Raw genomic sequence first — 11,386 nt, 5'->3', positions numbered from 1 at the left:
AGAAAAAAACATTTATTTACAATTGTATAATGCAATGATAAAGAATTAATAAAGAAAATCCCTTTAAATTGCTTTCCCTCTTACCGTTCAACCAGACGAAAGATAATTGAATGTTCTAAGCCTGTGGGTATTTGATCACAAGGAACATATTAAGTGTTAGTTTTTATAATTACAGCCGCACTGTGACTAGTCATCCAAATATCTTCGATACAAACCAGATTGTGTTTCCAATCCAGCTGCTCTTTGACATTATCAAATAAATGTGTGTCACACAGTCAGTCAGAATCCTGAATCGCCCTGGCAAGTCATTTAGATTTAGGAAATCGACACGCCAGATGACATGCTCCAGTGCAGGAGAAACGAGTGAGGCAGTGAGAAGTACCAAACTGCTGGTAAATGAAGCAGTTCACAGGTTAAATATATAGTTTTAAAATCCTGCATTTGAAGTTACAGGTGACGCTGTATGTCATAATAAACTCTCCAAAAGACAACATAATTGAATATACATAAAAGCTGCTCTTTGAACAAAAAATGATAAATGGTCATTGCTACAATTCAGTTACATTTCCTGCTAATTAATTGTGATCATTTGTGCTGTTTGTTTTGTGGTTCAAGTTAAAAATACATTACATTTATGTTCAAATTCTACAATCACAAAGTAGTGTTAATATGGTGAAAACATATTTCTACACTAACACAATTATTGTTACTCTGGTGATTACAGAACTATTATGTTTTTACAGAAAAACTGAAGAAAATAACAATGCTTGATATGTTATGTTATGCCAAACAGATTTAAAATCTGCAGTGTCAGTTTTAGCTCATTCACTCAGTTAAATAACAAGTTGTATTGTCCATCCTCTATTTTCTGCTTTAATCTATCAAATACGAGGCTCATAAGTCTACTGCGAGCACAGTGAAGGAATGTTAGGAGGCTGTGTGTTTGCGAGAGGTTCGACAGGATGATTGCTTTGTGTTTTTATGGAGGGTTGGTGAAGGACTGCAGGGTGGGGTTATCTTCTGTGTCCTGGCTGTATAATGTTTGTAAAGGAAGTTGTTCTTGCTTGTATGTGTGACTCGACGCTTCGCTGAAGACGTCAGGTGTGTGGTGAATGTATGCTTGACTCAGAGCCAAACTGAGGATCTCTGTCTTTTCCTTGTAGAAGCGCAGTTCTATGCCTCGACGGCGAGCCAACACCAGCTCCCTCTGCACCACCTGCAGCTCCTCCCCGAGTCGCCCCGGTGACCTCTGCTCCCGTTCAAGCCAATCCAGAGCCATGCTGCTGCGTATATACTCATCAAATCCTCGCTGAGAGTAATAGGAAATCACACTCTGAGGGGGACGAAAGAACATACGCAAACATCAGAATGTAGCAGCAGATATACTGATGCTTTGTTGAAATTAGCTGAAACCAGGGGTGAGATATGACCGTGGCAAGACCTGTACCTGTCGTGAGCACTGCCGATTCCTCAGAGCCCTCAGTGTCCCATTCCACTGCAACAACTGGAAAACTGTCATCATCTCCTACAAAGGGAGCAAGAGGAGGAGAAAGTGGGTGAGGAGACAGACACATATATTAGAGAGAGAGAGAGAGAGAGAGAGAGAGAGAGAGAGAGAGAGAGAGAGAGAGAGAGAGAGAGAGAGAGAGAGAGAGAGGTATTGTGCAATGACTTGAATAACAAACCCAAACATCCAGCTCTGTGCACATCGGTCTGACAAAGATAACATATTATCAAGATATTTCTTGAGCTCACACCATAACTGTGGATGATTGGTTTGAAAAGATTTTGTAAATCTCTCGGCACCAGGTAGGTTTCACCCTGATTTATAAAACACTGCCTCACTGACCAGCTGCTATGTGTTAAGAGCTAGTGTTGAACGTAGAAGCCTATGAACTGAAATTGACCTAATGAGACACAGATGGAAACATAACACACAAGTTGTCTGGGGTTGAAGTCCATGTTGTATCTGCGGGTCTGTTTCCAGCTTTGCATCCACCCAGTGCTACTTATTGAGGATTTTGTATGACCTCCAAGATGACACCTCCTGGGTTGACTGCGCGTATACATCATCTGAAGCACCGGCAGTCGAATACCTTATCACTGATGCTAAGTCTACAGCGATTGTAATGAATGTGTCTGAATACATTTCATCGTGTGTATGAATAGGTGTGCACGTATGGAGGTGTTTATATTACTTGGAAGCTCTTTAGCAGGAATGATAATGGACGCATTCCCTTCTGCCAACAACCCTCTTACAGCCGACGTAGGCTTATTTACACAAAGGTAGACATGTTTGATGTTTTATAGCATAGCTCCCTGCTTGGGTTTAACTGAGGGTGAGATGGCATGGGAATAAATGAACAAAACCAGGTGGAGCATTGATAACAATGACGGGTGGAATAACCCCCCAGTGGTTGTGATTATTGTTATTATTTGTCTTAATAACTCCTAATTGAGTAAAATGATACCGCTTTAATTGAGTTCTAATTATAAATAGCCTAGTTAAGATCCCTTAGAAGCAAAGTACCCCTTCACAAAGCCTGAATCCTTTGAAGTAAATAGATATTTCATGCAATTACCATATGATTTATGAGCCCAGCTAGAAGAAAAATAGGCCGTGACTTTATGTTTTACCTGAAACTCCAGCATGGTCTTTCCTACGTGGGAGTGGAGCAGCAAACTGTAAATTCCTATGCTGGTGCTTGAGTCACACGCATCTTCGACAGAGACCTTCACAGAGACAACAGTGCAGGACAACATTCTCGTTGCAACCAAATTCTCGTAATAAAAATGAAATACTGTGTGTTTGTACTGGTACACACTCACGGCACTGTCTGTGGCCGCCTGCTGCAAACTCTGAGTGATGAACGGAGGGTTGATGCGTCGACACGGCAGCTCGTTCACTAGTGAGTTCATCAGCGCCACACGAGCTGCATCCCTCCGAGCTTCAGCCTGAGTCTCACACACCTGCGGATGAGGAGACGATGAACATGGGTTAAGATCTCAAAAAGAGTGCAAGAAGAAGTGAAACGTCGTCGAGTCAACCAGAAGTTGCTGGTTCTGCTGATAGATGTGGGCCTACGGTTGACTGATTTGCGTGAACAAGTTTGGCCTGTGAACGGACGCCTACTTAGTCAAATAATGATTTTTTTACACTTCATTACAGCTAATCATGGGATCAGACCTCAATTCATCAATGAGATTAGAACATAAGAGGCATTCACAGATAACCAATCACATGCCTTCTCTGAGCTGGGAGCTGCTGTCTGGGTCACAATAAGCCCATTGAGAGGCATTGTTGAATTTTTACAGCACAACATAAATTTAAATACACCTTTAAAGTGTGTGTGAATGTGTGCTTATCCCTTCTAAATGGCTGTTGAATGAATGTTGTCAGACTACAAATACTTTTGGTCAGAAAACAGTTTGTGTTTGTGTTTTATTATTTTATCATTTAGTTTAGAGCCAGTGCAGCAAAATGAAGAAGCTATTGCAGATTAAACTGTATTCTTATTATGTATGGAAGTGTATTAAATGATATTTCATTTGAAACTACAGCCACACTAACCACTTATATAGTATAACAAACTAAGTGATGTGTTTTTTATTACATTTATAAGTCGTGTTTTTACGCTCTCTGCAATTTCACCATCAAGAGAGAAACATCACCTGCATTATGTATCTTTTACAATACTTGTAGTTTATTTTTGGTCATGTGCGTGTACTTCCAACGACATAGAGGACAGCTGGTGTTTCATAGACACGGGTCAGGCAGCACAGATAATGATAAACCCACCTTATAGTTACCAAAGCAGCTTCCTCCTGGCAAGGTGACATAGCAGACATATGGAGGACCAGGGGCCGGGGCAGACTCGTACAGCAGCAAGCTCTCCGTGTGGATGGCCGTGCCCCCAACAGAACCATCGGATTCACTGGAGGAACCGTTTAACCGAGCGGTCTGCCTCTGCTCCCAGAAGTGATGGAGCATGGCCACAACATTCACTGCACACATATAATTAGGACACGTCTAAGTGAAGACGGATTAACTTTATTTGTATAATATTTCTATGTATAACTCTTCTGTGTTATTATCATGTGTTTCTTTGATCCCGCTCCGAGTAAACTTGTAAGAATATGTGTACCTGTTAACGTAAATATAAAAGCCAGACAACTGTAAATCAGCATTCCCAGATAGTGTTTAAGTAGAATTAGGAGCTAGAAGTGGCAGACCATAACTTATACAAATCAGCATTTATGAATACTTTGAATTTATTCTAACCCTGAAATTGGTTTAAACGTTTCCTGCGTCCCTCACTTTGTGCCAAACTATTGACTGCAGATCAGTCTATGGCAGCAGGGATACAAAGACTGAGACTTGTTGAAGGAGGACAATTCGTTACAACAGTTTGATTCTTTTATCTAAAACATAAACATATGTCCATTTCCTGTTGAAAGCAACATTAAAGCTCCTCAGTTACTCACAGTCTTTGGTGGTGGCGTCAGTCTCACTCTGTGACAGGTATGACATGATGCTCTCCTCCACGTCCACATCACTCATCTTTATTCAGTGTTTACTCCCACAGCTGCACAAATAAAATCAGTCCACTTTACTCATCAAAATGATCCACCAAAACAGCACACATGACGCTAGAAATGAGCAACCACCTCCGCCACCACAGCTCAGGATAGGAACATCACAAGGAATAAACTCAAAATGTGAAAGCCCCTCTACTCTCCTTTTCTCCCCATCTCCTCCCCCCTGTGTGAACATCCCACCAGGGTTTCTTATTTGAAGCGGACCACCTTTGTCACCCTTGCTGCCAATCAGCTCGGAGGGCCTCTCACTCTTTCTATACACACACACACACACACACACACACACACACACACACACACAAACCGCACACACGCAGAGGTGCAGAGTTGGAATGCTGAGCCCCTCCCCTCCCCTCCGGCCATGCAGCTGGCTAATCCCTGAACAGAGTTGGACCGTTAGAGACCTGCACAAAGTTGGCATGTTAAACCACAGATGGCACAATGTACCACCTTGAGGAACAGGAATAATATGAGTTTGTGGAGGGTATATTATTGGATGCTTCTTTTTATGTCAAACACAGTCAGCTACCATGTTAGGGTCAATTCTACCCCACATGAAGAGCATAAGATGTGTGGGGGTGTGATACTTTTGACTTCACACACTAATTTGAGACCACGCAGCCCAGGGTCTGAGCTCCATTCACCCGCTTCAATATGAATGCCCATTGTTCAAGTCTGAATTCATCCGCTCTCTGAAAGCCTCTTACATATAAATGAACCAAATTCAGAGGAAGAAGTGGTTTCTTAGCTCTTACATCCTCTTCTTTTACATACCATGCCTCAGTTGAGTTGTCTGTGTCACAGAGCGTTAAGAGTATCCGTGCCTATTTCATGCAGAATGTGTTAGTGTGATCTGGAGCATGTACGTTCCTGCATACTTTTATCAAACTAAGTCTCTGATTGGTTGCTGGGAAGGTGGAGATAGCAATCTATTCAAGCTACTATAATAGTTGGGAGATCTTTGAATGGACTGAGAATAAACACAAGCTTTTCATTAACTTGCATTCGGTTTGATTCTTAAAGGCACACTCATTTGTCTCTTTCAGCAGTATACCCACAATTAACCTGAAACTGCACTCATAGTAAAAGTTACTCAATAGATAACTAAATAAAATATGCTCACTTGACTATCAAGCATGTTTCGAGGTGCATATGATATCCTGTCAGAATTAATTATTTCTTCTGAGATCATTCTTTTGAATAAACACAGAAAAACACACTTCATTAGTAATTTAAAAAGTTTATTTATCAATCATACAGCTTCATTATAAGGAGTTAATATTTAAACGACGCTGTATGTTTAACATGATAGTTAACTACAGTTCAGATAGAAAAACAGCTTGACAGTGATGATCTGCTGAATGCATAGTTTTCTCTCCTCCTTTGTGCATTTCACAAAGCAGTATGGAGCAGTTGAGGTGTTGAGACACTTATTCACTGATTTCTTTTCCATCAATTATCAGGTCTATTCAACTCTTCAGATAAAAAGAGCAAAGGGACCACACAGCATGCATGGTAACCATAAAAAACACCACCTGTTGACACAACTTCATCATCCATCTCTGCAGTTATCCCCAGAAGGAGTCACATTCTACACTCGACTTGATGTTATTTTCAATCTCTCTCCTGGATTTGGTCACCAAGTTGGCTTCTCCTTTCTGCAGACGCCTCCTTTGTGCAGCCTTCTGCTGTTTGCTGAGCTGTGTCCGCACCTTCTGACGGACTACCTCCTGCAGGACACATAAAAACAACGACAGCTGGTTACTACAGATGAATGTACACATGCATGTCTGTCTCTGCAAGGCAGACACAACAGTATGTAGACATTTTTCAACAAGTCAACCATCAAATTCTTTGACAAATTGAAACACCATATGAAAGCTCTTTAGCAGCACCTGCAGGACATTTCAGTTATTTTCAAAACTGATTACGAGGATTGCTACATTTAGTAAAGTGTCCAAACGTTCAAGTGATCACCTCAGAGTGTTTTTTATTTCATAATGGTACTGTATTAGGCCTAGTTCATGCTTCTGCGTCACGTGGATGCCGTACCTACGCCGTCGACACGACACCGTTGTTGAGCAAAAAAAAAAAAGCAACTGCCGGAAATTACGTTCTGAGCGGACCAATCACAGCGCTTGTGGTCCGCGTCAACGCGTAGTTAGGATTTTGGGGAGGTGCACGTCAGGCTACGGCGTAGGGGTGTGCGTCGACACCGTAGGTACGCCGTCGACCTGACGCAGAAGCATGAACTAGGCTTTAGTGTATGGCGCTCTCACCTTCAGGCTTGAACAATACAATTAAATGCAGACCGCTGTGTGTCGGTGTTTTTCTTACCGGTGGTATTGTGGAGCAGCCTCCTACGCTGCCCATTGTACCCTCGCTGTCTGTCCTCATCCTCCTGTGGTTGGTCATGTGGAGAAGACTGTCGGAGTCTCTGCAGGACACACAAACAACCCAATTGCTATCATGACAAAACAAAAACAAAATGTGAATCACTGTATAATTTACATGTTTTTAAAAACTTTGCTTATTTTGATGCAAATGATTCTATATTTTATTCCCTGAAAATGATTGACCAGGCCTTTGTATTACCAGACTTAACATGATCTGTTGGCTCTCTAACACAGCTGCATGTCGCGTGTTCAAAATTTATATCATCTTATCAAATGTGTTTCATGTTTGATATTGATTATGAAAACTGTGTTTACCTGAAGGGTTTGAACTCTTTGTTGGCAGTAGAAAGGTCTGCTAGCTCTGGATACTCATCCTCTGCCTCATTCAACGCTTCCTCCAAGTTCTTATCCGGCTCTTCATCACTTCTTGCAGTAGATGTTATCTCAATCTCTTTTTGTTCTTCCTCTTTTTCACTCTTATTGTCCTCATATTGGATGTCTGCATGCGAGTCACTGACTTTCAGACCTTCTAGTTCCAGCAATGCATGCTTATATTCCTCCATGTGCACACCCTCTTCTTCTTTTTCTAGCTCCTCGTCTGTTTCCTCTTCATCCTCTTCGTCATTCTCATCGTCATCATCCGCCTCCTCCTCCTCCTCGGGTCCAGCTGGGTGTAGCATTGCACCATCTCTCTGCATGTCTTTGGTGAAACCGCTAGCTGAGACGTCGACATCGAGAGAACTAGTCCGCCTGAAGGAATAAACAGTGACAACAAAAGATGATTTAAGACTTGCTTTTCACTTCCAAATAACGATAAGATTAAAAAAATGAATGAAAAATGTAATTTTTCTAAACACTAGAACAACGTTCAAGTAAATAAAATCCTTTTTTTTAAATTTTATAACACAAGGCAGACAAAATGAGAGATTTTCCATCACACCAAGACAACTGTCATTGTAGGTCAGGGATTCTTATTGCAACTGAACATAACTCTGCATAGTTACCTGATATCTTTGAAGGTTGGAAAGAGCTCGCTTTCGTATTGATATCGTCTGGCAAAGAAATCTCTGATACATTTGACATCTCTGTCAAAATACCTGTAATCAAATTTAGGAAAAGTGAACAACGGATAAATCTTTATCTGTTATAATATTCTTAGCTGTTTGTTAATTCTGAATTTCATAACTGAGGCACCAACCATTCAGCATTTGCATGTGTGGTTGACACCATTTGAGGGAAGTCAATCATAGTTATGTGGTCATGGTCGTCTAGCATCAGGTTGAACTCGTTAAAATCTCCATGAATCAGGCCGTGATTGGCCAGTTTCACTATGAGCTCCATGAACTCATTGTACAGGGCAGATGGATCCTGCAGTTTATGCACCTGACACCTGAAAGACACCAATACACACCAAATTATACAAGGGACAGCAGGTAGGAAGTGTGTGCTATTGCTATCACTAAAGTAATATATAAAAGGAAGAAAAAAGGATGGGTGGTTTACATACAAGGGATATCCATTGATGAGCTCCATCACAACAGCATGTCTGTTGTAGTCTATAGGTTTGGGAACAGGAAAGCCCCGATCATACAATGCCTAAAAAAATACAAGATGACATTTTAGTATTTGCTGGCAAAATGTTCGTTTTAGTCCACATAACTTGCATATTCTCTCTGATTTGTTCCATTACCTTCATGTAGGCAAACTCCTTCATGGCAGACAGGCGAGAGAGATAGAGCCAGGACATGTTCTTCCTGTGTTTGTGGTAATCTCTCTTGTTCTTCAGGTTCCTGAAGGAGGTACGACCTAATCTGTGAAGCTTCAGCGCAAACTGCTCGTCGTTTGGACTTGCCACAATATATATATCTACAGGAAATAAGCACAAACAAATGTGAACAAGAGAGTTTCTGCCATTGTCCAAGCAGCCTGTGAATCTGACAGAACAATTAATTTACAACAATTAAGGAAACATTACACAAACTATTGGCATTTTAAAGACTAAAGTTAAGTAGATTTTTCAGTATTTATTTATGTTATTATGGGTAACAACTTATATCCTGATTTTTACAGTGATTAAAAAAATACAGGGTTGAAAATGGTTTAATATTATCTTATATTGTCCGTTAGAGAAAACATGTTTATTGCTATGATTTGTTAGGCCTACTATTTACAAACTAGTGTGCCTTTCTCAGGGATGAATCTAAGTCTAAATATTTAACACTTAGCTTGCATGAACCACTATGAGATCAAATATAATATAAATAAACTATTATCATGCCACTGATTTTGACAGAATCACACATAGCCAGACTATGTATGTACTATGTATGTGTGCAACCTTTTTCTTACCTGACTCTTTACCCACACCCATCTGGTTGCCAACTGAAACGAGAACTTCTCTGGAGCAGAAGGTCTTCAGAGCCAAGTAGTCATATCCCCCATTGTTCAACCTGTAACCCTGCACAGCTGAAATCAACAGACACATACCACATTAGAAATATGACTTAAATGTATTATGTAGTGCGGTTCAGAGAGCATTCCTGTTTATTTTCTTACCCTTGGAGCGTTCATACGACACAAGTTTGTGTTTGACAAGCTCTCTGAGGATCTTGTTGCAGCCACCGTGTTTGAGGCTCGCAATGGAGGCAAGGAGACTCACTGGAACAATCTCATGGTTCTTCATCCCCATTTCAACCTGTGTGCGGGAAAGTTCACAGGAGGAATCAGATCAGTGCTGCAATTCAAGCCTGCTACCAGAAATAGTGGTGCAGAGCTTGTTATTACAGTGGCGTTGGATCATTTGATTGACATTACCCTACCGTTAGTTTAATAGTGATAGGGAGCACTACTGTAAATGTGGAACAGTGGCATACTGTTGTCTTTTTCAGTTCAAATGACCTGTTACTATGCAGCTTAGCAAGGAAACAATGTCTCATTGCTTTGTCTAACACAAACTGCTGAAACCTAAGCAAAGCCAACCTCATCTGTAGCTTAATTTATATATGGTCTGTTTGCAACATCCTGTGCGTGTTGGGTGCTTCTCCCTTTCTGCGCCCTTCAAAGGACATGGTCGAGGAAGTATTGTTAAAATGGACTTCACAATGTGAACCTCTCTCAACTTTCTAGAGCGACAACACAAACGAAACGTTCATACAACGGCAAGCAACTGTTTGATAGCCCGGATATGAGTTAATGTCAGAGCAGATTGACGTATTTAAGTTAATGTAGCGTTAGCTCGACGGGTTGCTGTTTAGTTAGCCTAGCACAGGATACCGGTGAGCTTAGCTGACCGTTAGCTCACTACTTACCGCTGTAAGGACTCGGAAGTCATCTCGAGATAAGTATCTCAACACCACGACGTTCAGCTTCCCCATGTGTCAACCGGATAACGACCAAAAAGTGTTTTACTAGTACTAGTTGTGCTCAGTCGTCCACATTTCGAGTAAACACACGTGCAAGTCGGAAGAGTAACGGCATGACGTCACTTCCGGTGTACGGTCGACGGCGTCATCCTGACGCACCATCACCTGGTATCTTTACCGCAACAATACAACATAAATAAAAAAGGTTTGAGCGGAGGCATGGAGTAATAAAACAACAGATATCATTAGCATCATATATAGTTGCCATTTACTACCATCTATCATCAGTGGTGATTAAAATACATAGCATCCTCATTCAGGAGACATTGTCAAGTGCGAACAAGATAACACATTCCAGTTCAAGATTAAATTAAGGTTTAATTAGTCAGAAGGACATTGGACATATCTTAAACGTCTTTTATGTTTAGTGCGTACAATTTGGAAATATTTTTAAGTTATTTGCATAACTCTGGCCAGTTTTGCAGTGGTCTAACTGAAAATCCCCTCGGGTGTGCAGTCTTTCATTAAAAAATGTCTCTTTTGATAGTCACCAATGGCAGACAGTGTGGAGAGAAAATATGCCTTAGTCATAGATGACCTTTTGACAAAAGACACAGGCTTAAATTATGGCAGGAATAATGGTCAAATTCCATTTAGATGCTTTGGTCTCAGACTCCTGGTATTGTGAGTGGTGACTGTCCCTGCTATGGGAGTGCACAATTACACCTGTGTTTTTCCTTCCATGACAAGACCCTCATGTAAATGAGTTGTGGAGCATTATTATATTTAGGGGTATTATTTGGATGTTTGACAATGTTCTAAACATTTTATTTATTGTGATTGTGTTAGATAATATTTATTGTTCGGTAGCTTGTTTGATTTTTGTATGGTTTTGTATTTTGTAATCGTGATCAGCAGTGCTGTGAATCCAAGAGTTTCCCTCTCGGGGACAATAATGTATATCATACCTAAAGAAATATACCTAAAGTAATGCTACAGGAAACACTGCATAATGTCAACAAGTGTGTG

At 40.8% G+C, this 11,386-nt stretch overlaps 2 protein-coding genes across 3 annotated transcripts; both read right to left on the bottom strand.

The window, feature by feature from the left end:
* Nucleotides 1–67: 67 nt before the first annotated feature.
* lix1 (limb and CNS expressed 1) lies at nt 68–4,696 on the bottom strand. Of its 2 annotated transcripts, XM_068566482.1 has the most exons (7): nt 4,669–4,696; nt 4,486–4,586; nt 3,800–4,005; nt 2,830–2,970; nt 2,638–2,733; nt 1,448–1,525; nt 68–1,333 (listed from the first exon to the last, which is right to left on the bottom strand). In XM_068566482.1, the coding sequence occupies exons 2-7, from the start codon at nt 4,559–4,561 to the stop codon at nt 980–982; spliced, it is 951 nt and encodes a 316-aa protein (XP_068422583.1). In that variant the 5' UTR covers nt 4,562–4,586; nt 4,669–4,696; the 3' UTR covers nt 68–979. The 2 variants fall into 2 exon arrangements, with proteins under 2 accessions (XP_068422583.1, XP_068422582.1); XM_068566481.1 differs by having other exon boundaries at nt 4,486–4,691.
* Nucleotides 4,697–5,823: 1,127 nt separating this feature from the next.
* Nucleotides 5,824–10,457, bottom strand: riok2 (RIO kinase 2 (yeast)). Its single transcript, XM_068605403.1, has 10 exons — nt 10,304–10,457; nt 9,552–9,690; nt 9,345–9,461; nt 8,686–8,861; nt 8,503–8,591; nt 8,194–8,385; nt 8,000–8,092; nt 7,311–7,745; nt 6,937–7,036; nt 5,824–6,329 (listed from the first exon to the last, which is right to left on the bottom strand). Exons 1-10 carry the CDS (start codon nt 10,367–10,369, stop codon nt 6,168–6,170), a joined length of 1,569 nt encoding a protein of 522 aa, XP_068461504.1. The 5' UTR covers nt 10,370–10,457; the 3' UTR covers nt 5,824–6,167.
* Nucleotides 10,458–11,386: the final 929 nt, after the last annotated feature.

The sequence above is a fragment of the Clinocottus analis genome, unplaced genomic scaffold (genome assembly GCF_023055335.1).
Source record: "Clinocottus analis isolate CAN_PGR_092001 unplaced genomic scaffold, fCliAna1.0.p SCAF_7, whole genome shotgun sequence".
Classification (NCBI taxonomy): Eukaryota; Metazoa; Chordata; class Actinopteri; order Perciformes; family Cottidae; genus Clinocottus; species Clinocottus analis.
This window is presented reverse-complemented; position numbering and strand designations above follow the sequence as displayed.